Source organism: Limanda limanda, chromosome 14 (assembly GCF_963576545.1).
Source record: "Limanda limanda chromosome 14, fLimLim1.1, whole genome shotgun sequence".
In the NCBI taxonomy this organism is placed as follows: domain Eukaryota; kingdom Metazoa; phylum Chordata; class Actinopteri; order Pleuronectiformes; family Pleuronectidae; genus Limanda; species Limanda limanda.
In genome coordinates, this window is record NC_083649.1 from 11,633,522 (window position 1) to 11,659,605 (window position 26,084).

Consider the following 26,084-nt stretch of genomic DNA (forward strand, 5'->3'; position numbering starts at 1 on the left):
AGTCAGATTCAGGTATTCTTTTTCACTTTCTCTAACATTGTGAGATATGATTAAAGGGTTTTTGTTTGACATTTTTGTTGATTTCTCAGAAAATGATTCATGCAAATTGATAAAAACAAATCAGATGTGTTTAGGGGACTGATATTTGTGCGTAATTTGGTGCAGATCCCAAAATCTGCATCAAATTCACATGGATTCATAAGGGGACTGTTGGAGGTCTGAGAGCCATTCTGAGCTGCGTCGTTGCGCAGTTTAGACACACGGTGGCGCCGTTGTATAGTTCTTTTTACGCAGCACCGCTGGAGAGTGAAGCCCTGTTCTGTCACAGCTGTGTGGAGTCATTGCGCACGATCCAGTGGAAATAACTCGAACATGATCTTGTGTTTATGTGGCTCCTCTTCTTCAAATGGCTCCTGTTTGCTTGTTAATATATCATCACATTTCTAATTTAGTTTCTTCTTATTTAGGTTTTTTCAAATATCCAATATAACACTTAAATACCCCTCTACTTTAAATTACGCACATGTGAGGCTGATTTCAAATTTAAAGTCCCCCCTTTTTTCTCTTTGTATTAAATCACCTCTCATAATTCTATCGGAACTGGAAATCTCCTTTTATCGCTATATTTTGTAAAAATATATGTTGACGTTATGAGACTTAAATTAAAACACTCTCATAATCATATTTTCCATCTGTCGATAATATCCCATCCTAATAGTTTTGCTGCATATTTTGACCTTTTAGTTTGGCATTAAAATGAACAGAAACTACGCATTTTAATTCCCTTGAATACAATTAGAAGGTTGAAATCTTAGTGGCGGAGTGACACGCACAGATTCATCCTTATTTCTTGAATTGAATAAACTGAGCTCACGCTTTGACTGAGATCGATCCACACAGCAGGAGCCTCTCCACGCTCTTCCATTCACATATTTCCTCCCTCAGCTGTGAGCGCGCTTAAATCCCACATACACCGTCTCTCCCTGCACATATAAGCAGGAAACTGCCGCATAAAAGACTTTTATTCTATAGTATAATCAAGGTCAAGAGCGTTTTTCAATAACCCCAGGGAATTAAAGCCTGGAGCAGCGCCAGTTTGGCCCTGCCAATCATTCTCTCTCACTGAATAATACAGAAGTTGTTGACCTTTTGCACTTCGACAGATCAATACCATGTCGCTTTATTTTTATTTCATTTTTATTTGTTTATTTATCAAAATGGCTCATGGAATTATCCAGGCTATTAATATTTGTGTTTTTGTTTGGATCCCTTTGCTCTCGGCGCCGTGATGAATTGTTTGAAATAACAGATGGTGCTGGAGGCAGAGACAAAGCGGGGAAATCTGGTGGCAATTATCCTCAATTATGTTCATTGTTATTTTGAGCTAATTATTGTTATTGTCACTTTAGTTTGTGCGTCTTGCGGCGCTGCAGCCTGCAACCAGGGAGGCTATAGGAGACAATGCGTTGGGACGGTGAGATATGGTTTTTGGGATTGAGCCTAAAACCAGTTGGTCTAAATAAAAACATAAATGTTCAGGCTGAGGGTTCATATCAGATCCTGCAAATGTCTGAGGATGGAACAGTCTAATAATGGGCCTGTTTAATCCCTGCGTATTTTCACTTTTTTAAATTCACAGTTTTTGAGGCAGAAAACCCCCAAAATTAAAATGAAATAATCTTGTTAAAATGATTAAAAAAAATTGCTGTGACATTTCTGGGAAATATTAAGAAACAATAAAATAATATCTAATGTCTTATCTTAAAGGTCCAATGAAATAACGTTTTTCCTTATGTTCCCTTATTTATTTATTTTAATCATTAAGTCCACCTAGTGAGTTTTTACGCACAAACTTTCCGAGTGGATTTCCTGCCTTTAAGCGCGCACACGAATTATTCTCTATTTCTACAGAGAAGCGTTTTGCCTTGAAACATTTTTGTGTAAAAAAATGAATAAAAGAATAAAGACAGATCGTGTCCCGGGACACGCGGAGAGGAGGAAGACAGCGGGACGCATGAGGAGGAGATGAGGCTCCGCGGACCTGACTCTCCTCTCTAGTCTTTGTTTGGGGGCGTCTCCTCTCCTCCTCTCTCCTCTCCTCCCGTCCTATCTGTCCCCTTCCCTCCTCCCCTCCCCTCCCCATCCGAGCCTCCCTCTCTCTCCCCCCCTCGGGCGGGAGAAGCCCGTGTTTGGTTCTCAGAGTGAGTCCTTTGGGAAGAGTCACAGAACGTCTTCCTCCAGAGAGAGAGAGAGAAGGATCGGGAGTCAGCCGCAGGACGCAGCGCTGCTCGGGACCTCCGCTGAAGTCCCGCTCCACTGGGCCGAGAGAAGAGAGAGAGAGAGAGAGAAAAGGGGAAGAAAGACTCGTCAGAGGATGATGACATGTGATCAAGGTGCGAGGTGATCTCTGCTTCTCTCCGTGACAGCTCCAACTGTGGATCTCCGAGCGCACCAGGAGTGACTTTTACGCACGTTCCCACACTGGCTCAGTCCGCGTCCTGGCGTCCGTGGCGATTTAAATCCGCGGTTCAAGTCATTGACATTTTGGATCCTACTCTTCTGATGTGACTTTCCATCAGATACTAGCGCCCACTTCCACCTCAGGACTAGAATTAAAGGAATACAGAGTTTATTGCCTGATTTCCAGCGAAGCGCACGCAGCAGCAGCAGCAGCAGAAGAGCGCACCCACGTTTCTCCACTTGAGTCGGGGTGAGAGATCAGGAGTGCACGGTGACGCGGGGAGAGACCGTGAGAACGAACAGAGGGTTTAGAGGCACCAGATCCTCCGAGGTTTGTGAATGTTCGGGATCCAGGAGAGCATCCAGAGGAGCGGCAGCAGCCTGAAGGAGGAGCCGCTGGGAGGCATGAACGCGGTCCGGGGCTGGATGCAGGGGGGCGGCGTGCTGGACGCCAACACGGCCGCGCAAAGGTGAGCTCGTCCCGCCTGGAGGAGACACCACCACCGGCCTCCTTTCACCTTCCCATGGATCTTTTTAAAATTTCTGTCAGGACGTATACCGCTGCCTGTGCAGGACACGAGGCTGCGAGGATGGGGAGCCTGGAGGATTTAACTGCTGCTAATTTGAGAAATTTAAGATTTTCTATGCATGCAGATTAATTCCACAACACATTGATCTCAAATTTGTAACATACTAAACAGTTTAGGGAAACGTGTGTGTGTGTGATTTTTTTTGCTGTCCAGTTGGCTGAGTTTAAAGAGCATGAAAGCAAATAAATAAATCTGGGCCTTTGCTTTGGGTTTGAATAAGAAAAATAAATAAGTCCATCCTCCAACTTTTCTAAACAAACACACAGTTTTATTTGAGGGGAATAAAATGATCTTCCTGCCCCATGGTGACAGAGATGTTAAGGTGATAAATCCTGATCTCCTGTCACAGATTATCATTCGGATTGACCTCCACTATAAACACATTTGCAAGCAATTGAAAACAAATGGAATTTAGTTTTTGGGAGGATTTCATTAAATTGTAAAAATGTCAGCCAGGTCAAGAAAATATAAAAAAAAAAAATCCTTTGAATTAAGTCAAACTTGTATCGCCTGACCACTGTTCCATCACCGACTCTGTTCGCGCCTGTGTGTCCGCAGTGGGGTGGGTCTGGCCCGGGCTCACTTCGAGAAGCAGCCGCCCTCCAACCTGCGGAAGTCCAACTTCTTCCACTTCGTCCTGGCTCTGTACGACCGCCAGGGTCAGCCGGTGGAGATCGAGAGGACCAACTTCGTGGACTTCATCGAGAAGGAGAAGGTCGGTGCAGAAACTCACTTTGATCATTAATGGATTTAATATCCTGAAAGATCCTTTATACCCTTTATACCATCTGGGAAGGCCTGGATATTCCCCTGTGGTTTGAAATGCTAGGTTACTGATGTCAATGTTTAATGTCACATATAAAATCAAATAATGGACCAAACTTATCCATCAAAATTATTATTAATTGTATTATTATCATCATTGCTGTTATTATTATTTAAACGTAATTAGTAAGTGTAAGGGATACAAGATAAAATATAATATAACAAATTCTATAACTCAAAGACCTTCGATTCATTTTTAATTTGAACAGTGCCATAATAAAACCAAAAAAATCACCTCTGTGGACTTTTAATTTTTTTTTTTTAATTTCATCAACACAACCACTTGTTCGTGCTCAAACAGACGCGTGTCGACCGCGCTCCTCATCAATTATGGCCACGGTTAAATGAGATGAAATGCGGCGCACGGGACAATTTTGTGTTGGATTTGTTTGCCCCTGCGAACAGAGCCGGTAATTACAAGGGGAATTAAAAAAAAAGAAGAGCCACAGTAACACCGTGATTACGCACGGAAACATAACAGGGCTGCTTTAATACGTCCGCTGCTGTGCACATGAATTACATGTTTATTTAATGCATGACCGCTGTGGAGAGTTCAATCCCCTCCTGGATATATACACACACACACACACACATATATATATACTTCATGTACACGCCTGGAGAGCGAGGCTTCAAATAGATACAATATTAATTTCCCAATATTTCAATAAGCAGCTCATTGTTTGTTGTGTGTGTGTTAAGGAGACGACCGGAGAGAAGACCAATAACGGGATTCATTACCGGCTGCAGCTTCTTTACAGTAACGGTGAGTGAGGTCACACAAACACACTCTCCTGCAGCCTTTACAACAGATTTCCTGTCTGGTGACACAGGAAGCAGCTGATGCATCTTTTATTTCTTAGATTTAAATGTGGGAAAGCTGTGCAGCAGAGGGCCAAAGACCCAGAGGTGGCCCTTTTAATGCTTCACAAATGTTTAATTTGACGGATTTATGGGTAGATGTCAGTGTTACAGAGCAGCTGCTGCACCGGTGGCTCACTGTCCCAAAGTTTGTCCAGTGTGTGTGTGTCTGTCTGTGTGTGTGAGCTGCTGTTGTGGGGAGCTGTGGGTTGTGGTGTTTCAGGCCCATCAGCTCAGCCTGCAGCTCAGAGGGAAACAGCATCAGCAGCCTCCTCTGGGATTAAGATGATGGCTTGAAAAATCGTACTGTACAATGTGACAACGGAGATTATTGATCTCAGTATCTTTATGCATGTGGAGACGGAGCATTTACAAGTGATATTGACTGTGAGACGTTTTGAGACAAAAGCCGACAACATTTAACGTCATTACGAAGCATCACCAGGAGTCTTTAATGGTTTCTGGGTGTTGGAATCCGTTTTCATTGCATCACGACTGGAAACGGAGACTCTGGGATCTAATGATCTGCAAAGTCCTCGGTGGCAAATGTGCGATTTTGTGGTAAAACAGAGGCACAGAAGTTGAGTCACATTTATTTTAAGCTTACAGGATGTCTGGTTGCATGTGTGAACAATTCCACCAACGATTGTTTTGCATATCCCTGCTCAGATAGTTTTACTTGACTTATTTTTTCAGCCTTAAAAAAGTAATTTTTTAACAAAATTGCACAAGAAGAAAAAGCAAAGATTAGAGCACAAAAAAAAACTGCTAAATAGTTCAAAAGTATTTCTCCAAAATATGTTTTTTCTGCATCTCTACCCCCCTCATCAACTCATGACGCTGAAAATGTGTTGATTTTCCTGTTGTGTTATGCAGGAAGAATAAAACTATTTTACTCTTATCAATTTTTGTATATTTTACCTAATTTGACATATTCTGAATGCACTTCTGTAGACTTTGCTGTGCTTGTTAAAATCAACGTGAAGTTCATGTTGTTTTCTCTTCTTCTGCATCCCAACAGGCATCAGAACGGAACAGGACTTTTATGTTCGACTCATTGACTCCATGACTAAACAGGTAAACACATGTTCTCACACACACACACACACACACACACACACACACACACACACACACACACACACACACACCCACACACCCTCTCTCTCTCTCTCTGTCACCTCTCCTGTTACCTCTCTGACAATGAGCCGCTCCACTGATCTGCCTGTACTCCGCCGCCCTCCTGTACTCACACACACACACAAAAATGAGTGTTTATGTGTGTGTGGGTGTGTGTGTGTGTGTGTGTGTGTGTGCAATTCAGCGGGTGGGTGTTTCCACAGTGTGTAAGTGTAAGTGTGAGTGGGTGGGGGCTCACACACACACTCACACAGTCACACACATACACTCTTACTCACACACACCGCATGGCTCCAGGCACTTTTGCCTGTACTCCTCTCGCTGTGATTAGAGTGAGGAGGCAGCGAGAGGGTGTTGAGGAACAGGAGCGTGATTCTTGCTGCTCACAGTGGGAAGTGGAAAGATGTAACGGCACCTCTGGGATTTGGTCTGCTGCGCGGAGAGCCGTTTCTGATCAGATCCAATTTATTGTTAATGCTTGTGTTTTTGTTTGTATGTATTTTTAAAAGAGGGCGATAGAGGAGCAGGAGGAGTTGGGAGAGAGAGAACAGAACAACAGTCAGGAGACAGTGTTTCTTATGTGCCTCCGGTAAACAGTCAGCACAGAAACCCATTTTGTGTTTTTTTGCACTAGAAATTGAGTGAGGATTTTCTCTCTGCTGTGATGCACCGTGTGTGTGTGTATCCGTGTGTGTGTGTGTGTGTGTGGCAAGGTGTGAGGAGCCAAGGAGCCATGCCATGCGCTGAATACTCGCTAATGTGTCTCCCTGCTCTGGTGGAGTCTCACATTGCTGCTGCCACGCCGCACCACATACTGTGTGTGTGTGTGTGTGTGTGTCTGTGTGCGTGTGTTTGTGTCTGGCAGGCTTAAGGGACCACACTGTTCCCAAATAACACTGTTTAGCTTGATCTTGGTCCGGTGCAGCCAGTTATATGCACACACACACACAGACACACACTTTGCTTCCTTTCTCTCTGACGATACTCATTGATATAATGCACTTACCCATACCCTCTCCATTACAACTAAAAGCATCATTCTCCCTAACCTAAACCTAATTCTAACCTGAGCCTTAAGTCTTCACCCTCACACAGACGTTTAACATTTGTGAGGACCGGCCAGAATGTCCCCTACTCCACGAGTCCTCACAACAATAGAAGAACACACAGGCGACACACTCTCACTTAAAGCATGGTTTATTGCTCCACGTGCCTTTGCACATATATTTACACGCTCCCCCTCTCACTCACACATAAAACTACCACACACACACTTCCACACACAGTCCGATACAGACCTATGCTCAGATGAACCACAGGTGCAGCACACACACCTGCCTGCCCCAGCGTCTTTGTGGGGAACGAGGTCTTTACCTTTTAGAATAATTAAGATAATAAATCACTTTAAGGAGATGAAAACAATTTGTTACACAGCAGTGAACATGAACATGTATTTGTGTGCATGTGTGTGTGTGTCTTTCTTCTCAGGGCCTTCCACAAGGCCCAAGTATAAATGTGTGGGTGTTTGTAAAGGGATAGAACACTAACAGGTGGTGGGACCAAAACAGCCGTGTGGTTCTCACACAAAGACACACACGCACACACACTAATGCTACATCACCATTTAGGAGACACTATAATCCAAAACAAACACAATTGTAGCTCCATTTAATAAAACTGAAAAATGCTAAGAGAGATCAAGTTCTGTTTGAGAATCAAGACAATCTCATTTAGAGTTTCACTGCTTTAATCAAAACTGCGAAGAAAAGAGAAACAGCGAAAAGGCCAAATGACAATGATATATAATTTATTGCATTAAATATAATTTTTTCCCCCTGCTGCTTTAATGAATACAGTTTCCCCAAGACCAGCACAGGACAAATGTCTCCAGTTTCACACATTAAAGGTTGTTGGGCGATTGTAGTTATGACTGTGATCATAATACTATGACAGCTTTTACTTAGCTTTTGAATGCAATAAAATGAATTGGTCATGACAGCTCCAAGAGCTGAAGATACTCTAATTATCTGAGAAAATAGCGATTTAAACATGTTACAGTTTTCTGGTAAAGACCAATCAAAGTAGCCCTCAGTGAGAAATCGCATGGAAGTTGATGGAACAGCAGGTTGACAGGAAGTGGAATGCATTTAAAATATGATCAATTAATTTCTGCTCCATTCTTTTCATTTCAGTGTCAAAACATGGGTGTATTGTCTATTGAAATTACTGATTGGCTTTTTGGTTGTTGGTTTCTCTGTTCAAGTTTTAAAATCAGTGAAAGTCAGGTGTGTTTAGCTGCGTGTTGTTATTTGGCTCGAATCATCGATTCTGTTTATTTCACACCTCTGATAGTAATTCTTCTGCCAGGAAAGTAAAACCGACTCCAGTGTTTGGCACCTAACGCTGGCACCTACTTCTGTTATTCTGCTATTTCAGTCTGTCTTCCTCTTTGTGTGTGTGTGTGTGTGTGTGTGTGTGTGTGTGTGTGTGTGTGTGTGTGTGTGTGTGTGTGTGTGTGTGTGTGTGTGTGTGTGTGTGTGTGTGTGTGTGTGTGTGTGTGTGTGTGTGTGTGTCTGTGTGTCTGTGTGTCTGTGTGTGTGTGTGCACTGGGTGGGCCAGCACTGATTGTGTTCAATGGAGGAGCAGAGCACCTCCACTTTTCAGAAGCCGAGCTCAGTGCCGCTTGATCACGACTCTGTTCCAGAGAATAAAGCGTCTGTCACTGCGGCCCTGTCGGATCACTAGCTCGCTACTCGACCTGACACTAACGCAGGGGGAAGTGTGTTAACGGCTCCTTGTTTACACGCCGCGCATGTCATGCTACTTCAAAGGTGGAGGAGAGCGCGGCAGAGATGCCGTATGAAAGGCCTGGTGAGGCGGAGAGAGGGAGGAGATGGAGGAGGGAAAAGGCTGATGACAGAGAGGAGCAGAGCAGACGAGGTGACAGTGGGAAGAAGCTCACAGCTCCACATGGCTCAGGTTGCCAAGCTGGAGAGACATTAGAAACTTTAGACCTCAGTTTAGCACACGGCTTCTCTCTGAGTGGCATCTTTTTTATGATCCGCAGAATCTGAGGGAGCAGGAAGCAGTAAAAAGCTCTGCTCTTGAAGTCCGGACAGGGTCAAAACAGAACAAGGGTGGTTGGATTTTGACCCAGATATGGCACAGACAGAGATCAGCTGAGAAAGGACTGGATTTCATCTGCTGTATATCTGCAAAGGGAAAAAATGACCTGTCTATTTAGTTCATCACTTATCTTTATATAGCACAAAGTGCAGCAAAGTGGTGCAGTGCACTGGAGCCTCACAGGAGGAAGGTTCTTGGTTTGGTATTGAGGCATCTCTGGTAGATTTTCTCTGGTAACTCTGGCTGCCTCCCAAAGACATGCACACTGAAGTTAGGTTAATTGGACTCTAAATAGACTGTAGGTTATTTGTCTCTTTACAACAGTTTTCAGACATGAACTCTGGAAAATGCCTGGAAAGTTGCGTCTGGACTTTGTCAGGAGTTTGCCTTTCACATATGAGGAACGCAGCAGGGGATTGTTTGGGTCAGACATGTTTAAAAGAAAAGGAAAATAACCAGAATGTTCAGGAGAGGCATGGCGCCTGGGCAGAGGAGGCAGGACATGCGGGAGAAATTCTGCTGCGGAAATCATATGTTTTAAGCATATCATCACCGGCCTTCATCTCCGAAAGCTTGAATCAAATCACATCGTCCTTCTAATTTGTAAATATATTGCGTATTACCTCCATCATAGAAATGTGCCCACTCATTTCCCAGACTTTTGACTTGGGATCTGGCATGAAAAGTTCTGGACACAAATGTCCGGAGCAACATCCGGTCTTCAGTGTAAGTCGGACAGGAGCAGTTGTACCTGTGATTGGATAAGGACCTGACCAGGGTTGGTTCTCCCGCCTCTTGGCCATTGTCAGCTTGGGTTTGTCTCCAACCTATTTCACAGTGATCCCTAAAGCACGAGTTGTATAATGGATGTTCCTACACGAGCCCTTCTGTTAGAACCAGTTTGTTTTTTATCAGATTCACAGAGATTTTGCATAAATAAGTGATTTTCTCTTATTTCCAGCACTTTAAGAGAGTATCTGCTGCACTCATTCACAACTAATCTGTGGCTTTAGATAAAATGTCACTTTCCACTCTTCTGATTGAGCAACTCTCGCTGCTCACAGACGTCTGTCCTCTTAATCCTACTTAAGATCTCACTCTGTATCTGTTCCAGAGTTAATAGCAGAGGTGATGGATTTAGGAAAACTTAAGAAAACAAGTAATATAAAGTTTATTTACTTAATTTACCTTTTCTGTGACTTTGGAAGGAAGCCCAGTTGCGTCAGGTCTATTTTTGCTCGTAAAGATAAATGCATTCTCCTGTTTCTAGGTTTGAACGTGTGTGTGTGTGTGCGCATGTGTCAGAGAGAGAGAGAGAGAGAGAGAGAGAGAGAGAGAGAGAGAGAGAGAAAACAACATTTTTAAAAACAAGTGAAGAAAAGAGAGGTGGATATGACATTGATACATGCTTGTCCAGGGTAGGAAGCAAGTTCACAGGAAGTTGCCTGGCCCACTCTTTTCCCATGGCACAATGAGCAGGTCTAATCATAGACAGAAGTGTGGCTCATAGAGTACATTTCCTCTTCAAATTCTCTCGGTTCTATCTCTTCCTACTGTTCCCACACTCACATTTGCTTTCACTGAACCACGAGCGAGGGAAAACTTTACACAGGAGACGAGAGAAACGGTTTCAGATGTGCGGCCGTTGGATCACACTCAGCCGAGCTCTGCCGTGGCCGAGGTCATTCTCGTGATTTCAGCGCGGATACCTGTTTGTTTTGATTTCTCAATACATGAAATGGCTTCACACTGGGCTCGACTTGCAATCCAGCCTCCATTGTGTCATCTCCATGAGGGGAGTTTGTGGTAAAAGTGGTCTCTGCTGGAAATTATCTTTATCTTTGTCGACATACCTCGAATGAATTTTGTGTTTCAGATTACACACACTCGTGTCTACATCGTCCTGGACCGCCATCCGCTCCCTCGGGCACCGGGTTCATGTATCGATACATTTTCAGCAGATGGTTTTCAACTGGAATTTATTCAGATTCATGGAAAACTATAACTGACAAGGGCCCCGGGTGCTTGGAGCTGGATGGTCCAGGGTTGTGATTGGCCAATGAGCCCAGTTCTGGTACATGCATGTGCTAACGCATGCAGCAACACTCATGTGCACCCTGAATGAGCGGGTCACAGAGAGGGGCCGTTAAAGAGAATGACACAACCAGTTAAAACCTGATGGATTTTTGGCTGCGGCCTATCAGGATTGGTCCTTAGACATCACATGACGAGTCCTATATCACAACTAGCTATCAGTGGGAGAAGCTTTAGGCTACAACATTATTCTAATGGGCCGCTCAGGTTGTACACGCACTGTTGCTGTTTTCCATTAATGCCACAGAGCTCCAAGCCAGTTAATGTGGGTCTATAGCTTCTACATTGTTGAGGTAAAGGCTCATGTTGGGGCCCTGTGTGTGAAATGCTGCCCCTGGGGCCACAGTGCAGGCTCAAACAGAGATAACTTTCTTTACCTCCGCCAAGGAAGTTATGTTTTAATATAAGATTGTTTGTTAGTTTGCAGGATTGCGCAAAACTACTGAACAGATTACCAGTAAACTTGGTGGAAGGATGTGGTATGGGTCAGAGATGAAACCATTACATTGTGGTGTGGATCCTGATCTGGAGGCAGATGTAAGATTTTATTCTCACTTTTTTTAACCTTGTGAGATAATCAATTTTCTATATTTTCATTCAATGTTTGAGTATTTATTCATTTTTCCCTCCAATTTGATTCAACAGAGATAATTAATGGATATTGATTAAAAGGAAACAGTCCGGTTTAGGGAACTGATATCTATGAATTTAAATGTGGTTTCATAAGGGGACTGTGAGGCCTTGATGGACGTGTGCGCTTCACTGTGAGCCATTTTAGTTTAAAGGACTCCCATTCTCTCTCGATTCTTGGAACACAGCTTTTCCAAGTGGCAGAATTACCCTTCAACTTCTTTGCACAAAACAGCACAATGCAAAGCTACGTTCTGAGTGTCTTGACTTTCATCATCGAATGAATGGCAGCAGAAATGTGACACCTTCAACTTGACATTCAGCAAATGTAGAAAAAGAGGAAATCACCAGGGAAATTAAATCATCATTCCCAAAGTTTGGAGTTGAGCTTGAAACCTGCAAAGTTTGTTGGACTCTTCGCGACCTTTACCGGTCAGTTAGACTGTGCGTGTATATGATGTGTGACTTTGCATTAATGTTACATTTGAATATTGCGTGTGTGTTTTCAGTTTTTCGAGCGTCGGCGTGTGTTTCGCTGACAGACAGTGAAACTTCCTCACCGCTCAGTGAGAAAAGTGAACCTGTCACTCAGTTCAAACACAGAAGAATTCACCAAAGACTGACAGTGTGTGTGAATTGATTGACTGATAGCTCAGTGACGCGTGATCTCTGCTCTCGCTTTCTTCTGAGCTTCCTTTCCTCGATCCAGAAATATGGCATAAGGTCGAGCCTCAGCTGAAACTGTGACCACGGCTCTGTGGATACACAACTTTATTCTTTGGAGCATTTGACTTCAGAGACTCAGCCTGTGAGCGGATGACACACGGTTGTTATTTAGTGTATTTTTTAAATGTTGGTGAGCATAAGTGACGTGTGTGTGCGTGTGTGTGCGTGTGTGTGTGTGTGTGTGTGTGTGTGTGTGTGTGTGTGTGTGTGTGTGTGTGTGTGTGTGTGTGTGTGTGTGTGTGTGTGTGTGTGTGTGTGTGTGTGTGTGTGTGTGTGTGTGTGTGTGTGTGTGTGTGTGGGTGGGTGGGTGGGTGGGTGGGTGGGTGGGTGGGTGGGTGGGGGTGGGTGGGTGGGTGGGTGGGTGGGTGACAGACGGCAGAGGTGTTACCCCAACAACACAACCAGTGTCGCTGCTATAACCTGCTGGAGTTAAATAAAGCCACAGTGTATAACAGACTTGGTCATATCCTCATTGTGATTTCCTCTTAGTGCTGAATAGTATCACGTCCTCTGACCAGTTTGACAGACAGTGAAGACAAGTGTCAACCAGCACTGATGCATGGCAGTAACACGTCAGGTCCCCTCGGTGTGGAGTGTGCATGTTCTCCTCTTGTATGTGTGTGTTTTCTCCGGGACTTCATCCCACAGTCAAAAGACACGCAGATTGTAAATAGGTAGGAGTTTCTAAACTGACTGTAATGTGAGAATGATTTGTTTGTTTGTCTCTGTATGGCGACTGGCCAGGGTTTCCCTCGCCTCTCGCCCAATGTCAGCTGGGATCGGCTCCAGCTCCAAAATGACCCTTAAAGGATAAGCAGTATCTGATGGATGAAGGGATTTCAATGAGCATGTGTCTGATTGGTAATGTGGCTCCGTCTTCTTGTGTTGAAATATGATGAATATCATATTAAGTTGGGCTGGAGGGGCACTCGGAGATCAAATACCAACTCGCCAAAAAATGTCTGGATCCGCCCGTTTATCTGGATCCTCTCCAGAATTCAGTGGGTTCTGGCTTCGCTCATTTCCCAATTAATTAATTACAATTAACTTCTGGAGGTTTTGCTGTTGCATTCTGATATTCTTTGTTTTATGCATTATGAACAACTTCTATGAAAAGGACAACACAAACAATACCTTGTTGCTATGAAAACAGGTGTTTGTAAGCACCGGATTTGTCTCATTCCCATGTGTTGCAGACTTTACAAACACGTCACTGGTGCACACAGCTCCATGTTCCTTCATGACCATGAAAATGTCTGAGCACTGAATGAGTATTAATCACAAGTTTGAAAAAGTTCTGAATTATTTACTCCTGTTCTAGTCGTGTTTGCAGAAAACTACCGTGCCCAGCTGTTAGAGTAATTAGTATTCGTTATTTTTTAACAGACCTGAATTTCACCATACGCCAATTATCAAACATTTACGTCACATTTATGACATAAGGTTATACAATTTTTTTTTGAATGCTCATCAGGGAGTTTGAAAGTCACATGTGAAGATTGACTGTTAAATAATTTTGTATTTTCTTTTCTTCTCCGTGTCTCTCTCTTTTCAGGCGATTATTTATGAAGGACAAGACAAAAACCCAGAGATGTGCAGAGTGCTGCTGACACATGAGATCATGTGCAGGTGAGGATGACTGCATCGCATCTTTCATCACTGATCCTCCTCTTCCTCTCCTCTTCCTCTCCTCTTCCTCTCCACTTCCTCTCCTCTTCCTCTCCACTTCCTCTCCTCTTCCTCTCCCCTTCTCTCCTCTTCTCTCCTCTTCTCTCCTCTTCTGCAACATACTTTGTTAATCTTGCAGAAAGTTCTCACCAGTCACCTCTCTGTACTCATTCCATTTTTTATTCTGTCACCCTCATTAACCCCTCCCCCCCAGACACACACACACCCACACCCACACACACACACACACACACACACACACACAGACTCACACAGACACACACACACACACGCACACGGACACACACACACAGATGCATACATGCGCGTTCACATGACACCAGATCTGGTGAGGAAGATCAGTTTTAGCTATCAGAGTCGTTGCTTTAATTATAATCTAAAGATGAATTTCTTCAGAAGTAGGTTGGGAGGAAAGAGCTCTATTTATAGAGGCATTTTACCAACCTATCCTATACAATGGAAGATGGGTGTGTGTGTTTCGCCTGGTTGTGTGTGTGTGTGTGTGTGTGTGTGTGTGTGTGTGTGTGTGTGTGTGTGTGTGTGTGTGTGTGTGTGTGTGTGTGTGTGTGTGTGTGTGTGTGTGTGTGTGTGTGTGTGTGTGTGTGTGTGTGTGTGTGTGTGTGTGTGTGTGTGTGTGTGTGTGTGTGTGTGTGTGTGTGTGTGTGTGTGTGTGTGAGACGCCTGGTTAATTAGGACACAGAGAAACTCATTAGTCAATCTGAACCCTCCTGTTGTTTCATGGCTAACGAATGGGCCTTCCTCCACGGTCCGACTATAAAATATAGGCAGGGACTCGCACACATGGCAGCGCACACACACACACACACACACACACACACACACACACACACTGTATACTCACAAAGAAGTATGCATATGCACACTCGCTCTCGTGCACACCGGTTATAAAAATTCAAATTTAGCACATGAATTAAGTTGTTCTTATTCCCTGACCTTGTCACTGAACAACTTTAAGTGTAACAATATAAATTGGGGCTCATCTGTATGCACAAGCAGGGAATTTAACCATGAACTCAGGCGCACTAATATTTTATTCTATAGCTCGCTGCTTTTTCCTCAGGCGGTTCAGCTGCAAAGGTTTATGGAAAACGTATTGAAATTCTGACGTGATTTGCTCGGAATTCATACATAAATTGTGTTTGGCAACAGATTTTTTTTACTGTAAATCATTGTTGTTCATCATGCTGGGAACGAGTCTCAGAGAGGCATTAATCGTTCCGTACAGGACACGTGAACCTGTGAGGCCTCCACCCTGCTCCTGTCCGGCAGGATTATGCAAAGAGTAACTTCTGCTTGTCTGCAGCAGCCGCTGAGGTCAAAGTTACGGCTGTTGCCTCGTGTTCTCACATGCTGATTGTGCAGCGGGGGCCTCACCGCAACACACAACGTAGCGCGCGCACACAATGAGCTCAGGGCGTCCATTAATCAGTGTGGTTCATTGTCATGGTGGGACTATTAGCCATATGCTCCCAGCCAATCTGCCACCACACAGACCTGCGACGGAAACCTGGTTGGAGCCCTGGCACCAGATATTGACACGTTTTACTCGTGTGACGAGTACACCGAATCATGTTTTATAGAAGTGTTATATACACTTTATATTTCTGTAGGTAGAGAATTGTTGGTTTACAAATGCTGACATCGTTAGTTTCTCAAAGGGAATTTTACTCAAAGATTGAGGGTTTATTGTAATATTTGTCCAAATGGGAACAAAAAGCAAGTTCCCATGACATAAATATTGATATTTTGAGGTGATGATATGTTTTAAGGTTAGGTTGAGTTTAAGTTTAGGGTTAGGAAAATAGTGGATATGGTTAAGGTTAGACTCCAGGAAATTAATGTGAGTCAATATCCCCTGAAGCCATGGAGACACAACTCTGTGCGTGTGCGTGTGCGTGTGTGTGTGTCTGTGCGTGTGTGTGTGTGTGTGAGGAGGAGGAGGAGGGGGATGCAGGGGGGGAGAAGATGATTAGATCACCAGGATCCAGAGAAATAAGTGCTACATTACCCCCATCCCGCCCCTCGTTTTCCTTCCCACTACCCCTCCATTTATAACATCCTCCACTCCTTCTCCTCTCCCTGCTCCCCTTGCCTCCCTCCCCTCCCCACCCTCACCCATCCTCCCCTGCCTCCCGTCTCCCGCCTCTCACCAGTCTCGGCTGTCCTCTTTCCTCCCCCCTTTTGCTCCTCACTATATTTTCCCATTCCTTTATCTTGCCTCCCCTCTTCCCCTCGCGCTGGTTCTCTCGCTCTCTCCTCCGATGGGGCCGTGTGGTGACCCAGATCATAGAGCAGCAGAAAGGAAATGACAGGGAGATCAGGGAGAGAGAGAAAGAGAGAGAAAGAGAGAGAGAGAGAGAGCAGCAAACAGCGGAGACAATGTGTGAGGTGTAACGTATCAGTCTCTTTCTTTTCACCTCTGCCATCTGTGACGGGTGGGAAACCAGAGACGTCTCCCCTTCCTCTCCTTCCCACCCAAACCCCATCCCGCTCTTCCTCTCCCTCTCACCCTCTTGTTTTAGCTTTCCCTCCCACGCTCACCCTTTCACTCTTTACAACCACTCCCCCCCCCCCCTCTGGCTTTCTCCTCCCCCCTCATGCTTACACCTTCATTCATAATTGATGAATGCGAGGAAGAAGACAGACACATGTGTGAGTTTTGCTCACGCCAGGTTTTTCCCGTGTGTGTGTGTGTGTTTATCTCTCCCCCCCGTTCCTTGTCTGAACCTCAGACCTCTTTAGTCGCCCCCACCTCACCTGCTCATCAGTATAATTAGGATGCAGGGAAAGTTGTCATGTCGTATTTGAAAACACATCCACAACAACTCTATTCTCAAAATTAAAAGTTCACATTGAAATAAGCAGAAAGTGAATCTGTACTGGCGTGAAACGACTAAAGGTTGTTCCTCCAGATCTAAGAGAGACGCTCTCGGAGCAGAGATAGACATCAAGGTGACTTGATGTCTAGTATTTTTAACATTTCTTCTGAACAAAAAGTCAAAGCACGAATCTTAATCTGAAATGCAATAGATTTAAAAGCTTTTTTCAGAAATGTCTGTAATATGCAGGGTTCTATTCTATAGAAAGATGCTGCTGGATTATTTACTGCCTGACTAGTTTGTATATAACAGTTTCTCTGCTAGGACTGGAGGACGTGACCAAAATTATATCAAGATTAAAATGTACACATTAAAAGTTTTTTGTAACAAACTGTACAAAAACTCAAATAGGTTTGAGATTAAATATTCTTCAGAGCCTCGGTTCAGCCACAGATTTGATGATAAAAACCTCTGAATCTGAGCTGCTAAGGTGTAGCAGGGTTTCAGAGTAAATCACTGAAGGACGAAGTTCACTGTCTAGTCTCTGAACATGTAGTGCAGTTTTATCAGATCTTTCTCTTTTGAAGTCTAACCCAGAGTTACTCAGCATGATGGACATTCAGTAAAACTCCCTTGTGCCCTTTTTTTTTTGACAGATTTGACCATTTTCTGTGAATTTGGTGATACCAAATTTACACCACAAACGAAGCACATGATGTATCGCTTCCCTTTATGCAGAATATACCTGGATATAATGTACTGTATGTTCCCAGGGTTTCACTCTTGTCTTCCTCTGCCCTGACGTCTTTTCTCTTTTCTTCTTTCAGTCGGTGCTGTGACAAGAAGAGCTGTGGAAACCGTAATGAGACACCCTCAGACCCCGTTATCATCGACAGGTACCGTCTGTCTCTCTCTCTCGCTCTCTCTCTTCTGCACACACGCACGCACACACACACACACACAAACACACACACACACACACACGCACACACACTGGAGTGGGACTGTGTTTGAATGGCGGCTGTCACTCCTGAAATGAGATGCTCTTCAGATAAAATCAACGGCCGCTGAAGGAGGACAGAGTGAAACATTTAGACTGAGTGGGAATTAAAGGTCCACTCACATGCACACACACACACACACACACACACACACACACACACACACACACACACACACACACACACACACACACACACACACACACACACACACACACACACACACACACACACACACACACACACACACACACACACACACACACACACACACACACACACACACACACACACACACACACACATTGTATTTACCTGCACATGTGCAGTGCAGTAATGTCAACACTGACCCGTGCACATCAGCTTCTCCCTCACTACCTGGTGTCTGTCGGGCTTGTGCACAGACACGTGCACTTGTGGACAGCTCCAGAACAAACAGCGCTCAGATAAGTGTGCGTTTCCACCACGTAAGGCAAAATACAAAGGTGTTTACGAGCGGGAGTTGTCTGCCGTTTCCACTGCCACTCCTGTCTGTCTGTCTGTCTCCTTCTTTCTTCCTGCCTGTCTGTCTTGTGAGATGAAGGACTGAAGTTATCCCTCCCTCCCTCACTCCCCCTCCTCTCTTTTTCTTCTGCCTCTCTCCTGCAGCAGCAGCAGCACAGAAAAATGGGTCACGAACAAAGAAAAAAAAAAAAAGTGACAGAGAAAAACTGAAATGAGATCCAACCTCATTTTAATCTGATTTGTTCTCGGCAGTTGTTTTAACCCTCTGTGAGCGGGTTCCTCCGTGCGCACGTGTGTGTTTCCGATAGTGAGTAATTGACAAGGGGAGAGGTGAAACTCTGACTGATTCTCATCCTCCGACAACTGACAGAAGGTCAAACCTGACTCAAATACAAAATACAGAAGTTTATCTGCAAGTGTGGGGTATGAAATTATGATTTTATGAAAATATTCAGGCAATTTTTTGATGAAGACAGATTCATGTCACCCTCCAGCACTAACTCAACACCATATACCGGGTATCAGCTCATGACTTTCTGTTTAAAACAGTCATATCAATTCAATGATCACAGGTTAGTGTCACAATAGTTTTCTGACCTTTTTACAAATCCCATTAACAATCTCAAATTACATTGTCATCATAAGCCGTTTTCAGACATGACCTGCGGGTAAAGTCCGGAGAATTTGCAACAGGGTTTACGCAGAGTTTGTCTTTCACACCCATGCACAATGCTTATAAGACTTGCATCAACCCCCCCGCCGCTCGCTCGAGGTGAACCCAGCCGGGGATCCCCTGCTGTGTTCACACATCGATTTCTATACCAGGAGGCCAGTCGGAGAAAGTCCACAGAACTGCAGAGTTCAGTGCATGTCTGAGAGCAGCTTAAGTTTCACGTCTTTTCTCTCGGTCGACAATTCTCTGCATTTTGGAGGAGCAAAGGTCGTGACCCCGGAGCCGAGATTTACTGCAGTTCTGACAGCTGAGACTGTTGACGGTGTACAAGTTATGTTTTGTTGTTAAACTGCCAAAAACCCAAAGCAAAGTGTTTTTTTGGAAGCATAACACTACTTTCCTCTGAGGTCAAACATAGATAAATTGATGTTTGTATTTATCCATTCAAATCAAATCAAACATCAAAGGAGTTCTATGTGTCATTGTGCATGTGTTATGCAATATATTTTAACATTTCGACCTCATTTGTAACTCAAACTCATTTTCTTATCTGAAACACATTTTTATCTATGTCGTGGATAATGATAAAAGAATTTTGAATTCTCCTCTTCTCCTCTTCTCCTCTTCTCCTCCTCTCCTCTCCTCTCCTCTCCTCTCCTCTCCTCTCCTCTCCTCTCCTCTCCTCTCCTCTCCTCTCCTCTCCTCTCCTCTCCTCTCCTCTATCTCACCTTCTCCACTTATTTTTGAAGAAATCGTATGAAGTGGATAAACATGTGTGTCTCAAAGTGAGTTTTGCTGGCACCATTTAAAAGAGCATAAATATCTGTGTGTGTGTGTGTGTGTGTGTGTGTGTGTGTGTCTGCGTGTGCGTGTGTGTGTATGTGCGCGTGTGTGTGTGCGTGTGTGTGTGTGTGTGTGCGTGTGTGTGTGTGTGTGTGTGTGCGTGTGTGTGTGTGTGTCCAAGAGGCTTCAAGTGGAAGCAGGACATTATAGTATCTTTACACCACCGCCACATTTTTCTGTTGTTGTTAGCTATCTCAGACATCTCAGCTTACGTGCCATTATATATTTGCCTGGAAGGTGTGTGACTGTCTATATCTATTGTGTGTGTGTGTGTGAGTGGATGGTTGGTTGACTGTGAATCAGGTTGGGCCAGAAATAGAAAGAATAAGTGATATATTAGACACAAAATAATATATATATATATATATATAGAAGCTTTATATGTGTGGAAGTTGTATGGAGCTCACACAGTTTTGTTGCTGATCTCAGATCTGTGCAGCACAACTAATCGTGATATTGCGTCCATGTGGGTCAAGACTGATGTTAGTGAGGCTGTCACTTTGTTCCTATTTGTTGATCTGATATTTGGTCATGAGCAGATCTGTTATCGATCTGCTCAACGAGTCACATGCCCACTTCCAGTGTGGACAGGAAGTCAAAAGACAAAGTAAGAGAGTTTCAGCGTTTCCTCGCTGCTGAAACGCATAAGGTCAGTGAGTGTGTGCGTGTGCGAGTCTGTGTGTTAGTGTGTTTCATCGCTACAAGAGAGGAGCGGAGTGAATTGTGGGAGATGTCAGGGAACTTGGTCAGGATGGAATGTCAAGGTTACCGTGGATACCGTGGGATACTTCCTGTAACCCCCCCCCCCTCCCTCCATTTCCCCCACTCCGCAGTGGTTCACAGCCTCTCAGTTTAACATCTGGATCTCTGCTGTCCAACCCAAACATGTGGAGAGAGAGAGAGAGACAAAGTCAAAACAAGAGCTGTAAGTGTGTCAGCGCTTGTAAACAGGAACATGTTAAGATGGTTAAGATTCCACTCGTATACGCAAATTTTGGGCAACCCTCCGCAAATGATATATTTTGTTGACTTTTGAGGTGAAAAGAAACAAAAACCACCCCTGCAGCAAACAGACATGAAAAATAATCCATTAACGTGTTCTGTTCCTTTTCTATTTCGTGAACTTGTGAAAGGGAAATTGCAGTTTGCGAACTCTTGCCGTTGCCAGCTACGAGTCTTTCTAGTCCGGACTTCCTGCAGATCACTTTCAGCTCTGAGATCTACCCGCAGACTCTCAGTGATGTTCCAGGCAGGAGGACTGTGTGAGGGCTGTTCCAGAAAAGCTCTGGCTTGTGTTTCCATTGTGGTGGATTTTGAGTTCTGTTTTGGATCGTCGCCCTATTGCCGAATCCGGCCTCTTTTTCATTTTCACTGGAGAACAGGACAGTTGCCTCCAGGACTTGCGGATACTTAGTGGAAGCTATTCTTCCTTTGCCCCGGGCTGATACACGACACAAGATAAAGTTATATATTGTTTATGTTGGGTGATTTGTGGCATATAGATAGCTCCGTCTATCCATTTGACAGAGCTTAAAGAAGACATACGTGTGTTTATCATATATCTAAATTTGAGCATAAATGAGATCTAAAAGTTTGTCTTAGATGCTCGAGGTGAAAACAAGTGTAGGGACTCTGAAGGAAGAGCCCCAGGATAATCCGTAGAGATCTTAACTTGAAAAAAAACTTTTTTTTAAAGTATGCCTACCCGGGCATCATCATGTCATCTATAACAAAGTGAAGAAAATGACATAAATAGACGAATGTCATTTCATTTGTGGGAACAAACTGGTGTGAGGAATGGGGAGAAGAGTGTTTGCATGTGATTGACAGGTCATTGCATAGTATCAGTGAGGATATCAGTCCTTGTGTGTGTATGTGTGTGACTGACAGCAACCCATCGTGCTTGTGTGTGTGTGTGTGTGTGTGTGTCTGTGTGTGTGTGTGTGTGGCCCAGTTAATCCATGTTGTAGCGCAGTGAGTGTCCCGCTGCCTCTCAGGGTTAATATAGGGTTAACGACATGCAACGATATCCCATCATACGCCTGCTTGACTCCTAAAGAGCCACATCCACTCTGCTCCTCTGTATGTGTGTGTGTGTGTGTGTGTATGTGTATGTGTGTATGAGTGTGTGTGTGTATTCAAGTGTGAGTGAGCCATTCAGTTCCTCCTCCTTGTGTCTCTTACTGTCTTTTCTCAGTCACTCAACATCCTCATCATCTCGCCCTTTTTCTGTTTCTTCATCCTTCTAACACCTCAACGTCCCCATCCTCATCTCTCCCTTTCTGCGTCTCTCTGGCTCGCCCTCTCTTTCACCCACCTCTCTCTGCTTCTTTCGCTCGCTCCCTCCCTCCCTTCCTGTCTCTCTCTCCTTTTCTTCCTTTGACTTCGTTTTACTCTCTCCGTGGCCCTGAGGGGTTACCTACCTCACTGCTCAGCTCGCTGCCTGTTTAGACTTCTGCGATTGGCTTAATAGGCTCAGGCTGTGTGTGTGTGAGTGTGTGTGTGTGTGTGTGTGTGTGTGTGTGTGTGTGTGTGTGTGTGTGTGTGTGTGTGTGTGTGTGTGTGTGTGTGTGTGTGTGTGTGTGTGTGTGTGTGTGTGTGTGGGTGTGTGGGTGTGTGTGTGTGTGTGTGTGTGGGGGTGTGTGTGTGTGTATGTGTGGTTTCAGGGGGTTATAGTCTCAGCCTGTGTGTGCTCAGGGCTTAGATCAGTGTCAGGACTTGAGGAAGGCGATTTTGAAAGTGTGTGATATTGTGTGTGAGTGTTGGGGGGGTTATGGGTACCAGTGTGTGTCGTCCCAAAGTCTGAAGGGGCCCACATAAGCCTGAGGGGTTTAAGGGGTTCCCTGTGTGTGCGTGCGCTTGTGTGTGTGTGTGTGTCTGTGTGTGCGCGCATGTGTGAGTGTAATGTATAGGGTTAAGAGGGGTCACAGCTCGAGGAAGAGATGTTGGGAAAGAGAGGACGGAGAAAAGGATGGAGAAAGGAATGGCAGAGGAGGTGATAAGGATAAGGAAGAATAAAAGGGTAGTAAAAGAGGAGTAAGAGGAGGAGAGAGGGAGAGCGGAGGCTCGTCTTGGCAGGCGGAGGAGAGAGAGGAGGTGAGGAGGAGCAGAGCAGCGTTTGTTTCGGGGGATAAGAGCCTCAGTCTGGGGAGTCCTGTCAATCAAAGAGCGCAGGGTGGGGGGGGAGGGGGGGGCTCTGTCAATCAGATGGATGAGGAGGGAGAGGGGGAGGAGGCGGAGGTGAAGAAAGGCAACAGAGGGAGTGAGGGGGATCTTCTAAACGATCTCTTCATCTTTCCTGCCTTTGTCTTCTTCACTATCTCTCTCTCTCTCTCTCTCTCTCTCTCTCTCTCTCTCTCTCTCTCTCTCTCTCTCGCTCTCTTTTGTCCTAGTTACCAAAATATCTCTGCCAACCTGGTATGTCACTGTTCGCTCAACTGTCACTGTCTAACACACACACACACACACACACACACACACACACACACACACACACACACACACACACACACACACACACAATCTAAAATAGACAGTAAGATATTATGCCGCCTCCTTTCTTGACCCGTCCTCATCTCTCCTCTCCTTCTCTGCCCTCCTTTTCTTCGGCTCGTCATCCTTTTTCAAACTCACATTTTTCTATATATCGGCAATGACCACATTAGAATACTTTAACACCGCACATTGTAAATGTTTTCAATATTCTATAAGTTGCCCAAAGAGCTTGATGATGAGGTACGACAAAACAAACATTTTAAGATTCAGTGTCATTTATTTGCTTTTCTTTTTTTTTTTTTTTTTTTTTTTTTTTTAACTTCTTTTTATTTCCTTTTGTCAAATACAGTCATACAGTACATCGTTTTTAACATGAAATTAGGTATCACGGGTTCAAGTCTTAGGTTACTGGGGTTAACCGTCCATGTATGTCTCGGGTCCAAGCCATCATGATCCAAATATATCAAAATCAAGTTACCGATTAACAATTTGCGTTTCTGATAAGATAACTACAAACAGACCATGAATTGGTCAATGGTCACAAATTGTGCTACAAACCTGGAACTACCACTATTGTTTAGCTGAGATAGCGTAATAGGCTATATTTAGCTCTAAGGCCTGTTTGAGTTGAATGGGACTGTTGGGCCTTGGTGGAGGTCTGAGATTTTTTGCCGTTCTTGGGTCGGTCCAAACTATGTGAGGACTGTGAGTCAATGAGCTGTTGGATGAGAAGAGACCTTCACTTCCTTGTTTTCTTCCTCACCTGTGACACAGAGCTACGGAACATTTGAGTCACTGGCTGCGAGGTGTTTGTTCCAATTTTTACTTTTCGCTTTAAAAAATTAAAAATGGAAATTGGTCCGTTTCAGTCATTTTTTTGGGGGTGGTTGAGGGTGTTATTAAATGTGCAACCTCTCACATTGCACAATCACTTCCTGTGTTAAAGGTCAGCTGTTGCTTGGAGATCAGGACCATTGAGAATTATTCATATCATCGACTTAATGTCAGCTTTCACTTCTCTCACTGTTTGTGCTTGTGTGTGTGTGTGTGTGTGTGTGTGTGTTCGTCTGGCGCTCTGTGTATGAGTGGGTGAGAGAGAGGGAGAGAAAGGGGGGAGAGAGAGTGAGAGGAGTATGTTTTATTCATTTCTCTCATTTAGTATCTCAGCCGGCACCTGTCCTAACATTTAGAATCTCGGCATTCACATTACTCGCTGATTTAGTTTAACTGCCCGATTTAATGGACATACACACAGGCAGGCATTCGAGCATGCACACACTCACACACAAACACACTATTTTTTGTCGACTAACTGTCTCAATGAACTGTTCTTGACTCGTTCAGGGTCAGGGCTGGAGCTTGTGTGGTCAATACCAGGGAAGTGGTTCTCTTTCCATCTTCCCTCTTTCTTTTCCCTCTGCTTTATTTATCTATCTTTTTTTATTAATATCTACATGTATCTATCTCTCTGTTTTTGTGTGTGTTTGTTATTGATGTTCAGACACAGAGATGGAGGGCTGAGGATAGCATACATTTTTCATCCTCCCCTGTCCTCCTGTGTGTTATAGCAATGGGTTTGGTGAATAGAACTAAACAGCCATGGGCTATGACTGGAGAGGGTCCACACATATGTGTAATATGTGGATGTCAACCCCCCTCCTTTTCCTCTTTCTATCATCCCCCTTTCCTCCTCTTTCACCTCCCTCATCCTCCCTTCCTGCTCCTGTGTCCCACTATACACCCCTCCCCTCCCCAACACACACACACACACACACACACACCCTTAGGCAGGGATCACGTTACCCTAAAAGCTACAAACTCAGACATGATGGCCTCACACACACTCACACACACACACACACACACACACACACACACACACACACACACACACACACTCACACACACTCACACACACGCACGCACGCACACACACACACATTTTCCCATCTGCTCCTGTCGAAGCCGATACGATGCCTCGTTTACTCTAAGAGGCAGCATGTTGCCAGAAAGAACAATCACTTTTATACTGTGTGAGAGTAGTTCAGCGGATTTATGCTCATTGTAGAAAACATCCAGGAGGACACTTGACTGTGCTTGTAATTCAATTTTATTTTAAAAATTAGAGGGACTATTAAGAAAACTTTACTAGTTGAATCCATTGCTTCATTTTATATTAATTTCAATGCCCTAAATAATAAACAATTTAATGAACCTTTTATTTTTAAGAAATGACGTCACTAAATGGAAATTCTCTGAAATGACATTTTCCTGAAAATCGTTCTGGACTGACCTCCATGGCGACTTAAAGGTTCACTGTGTAGGGATTAGTGACATCTGTTGGTGAAGTTGCAGATTGCAGCAAACTCACCCATTGTCCAAAAGTGTAATATCCCTCACTTAAAAAGACGATTGATTCCTTTCCCATGCCCGTAGAGGAGTCTGAACTGAGAAGCTCTCTCACCTTGATATCTTGCTAGAGTCGCAGCTTGCATGGCATGAAAAACGTTGAAGCACGATTTTACATCATAGTAATACGATGTAAAAAACAATAACTACACAAACATACATGGCTATTTACGTTTCA

The 26,084-nt window shown here is 44.2% G+C and overlaps 1 protein-coding gene across 12 annotated transcripts in view; it reads left to right on the forward strand.

Moving 5' to 3' along the window:
* Nucleotides 1-2,799: 2,799 nt before the first annotated feature.
* The window catches only part of LOC133019403 (transcription factor COE1-A-like), a 79,825-nt gene continuing 56,540 nt past the window's right edge, over nucleotides 2,800-26,084 (forward strand). For 11 of the 12 annotated variants that reach the window (XM_061085875.1, XM_061085881.1, XM_061085876.1 and 8 more), the window contains exons 1-6: nucleotides 2,800-2,930; nucleotides 3,609-3,765; nucleotides 4,578-4,641; nucleotides 5,758-5,813; nucleotides 14,008-14,081; nucleotides 17,809-17,877. In XM_061085875.1, coding sequence (XP_060941858.1) covers nucleotides 2,800-2,930; nucleotides 3,609-3,765; nucleotides 4,578-4,641; nucleotides 5,758-5,813; nucleotides 14,008-14,081; nucleotides 17,809-17,877 — 551 coding nt within the window. The remainder of the gene's footprint in view (nucleotides 2,931-3,608; nucleotides 3,766-4,577; nucleotides 4,642-5,757; nucleotides 5,814-14,007; nucleotides 14,082-17,808; nucleotides 17,878-26,084) is intronic. The other variant, XM_061085878.1, reaches the window with a different exon arrangement.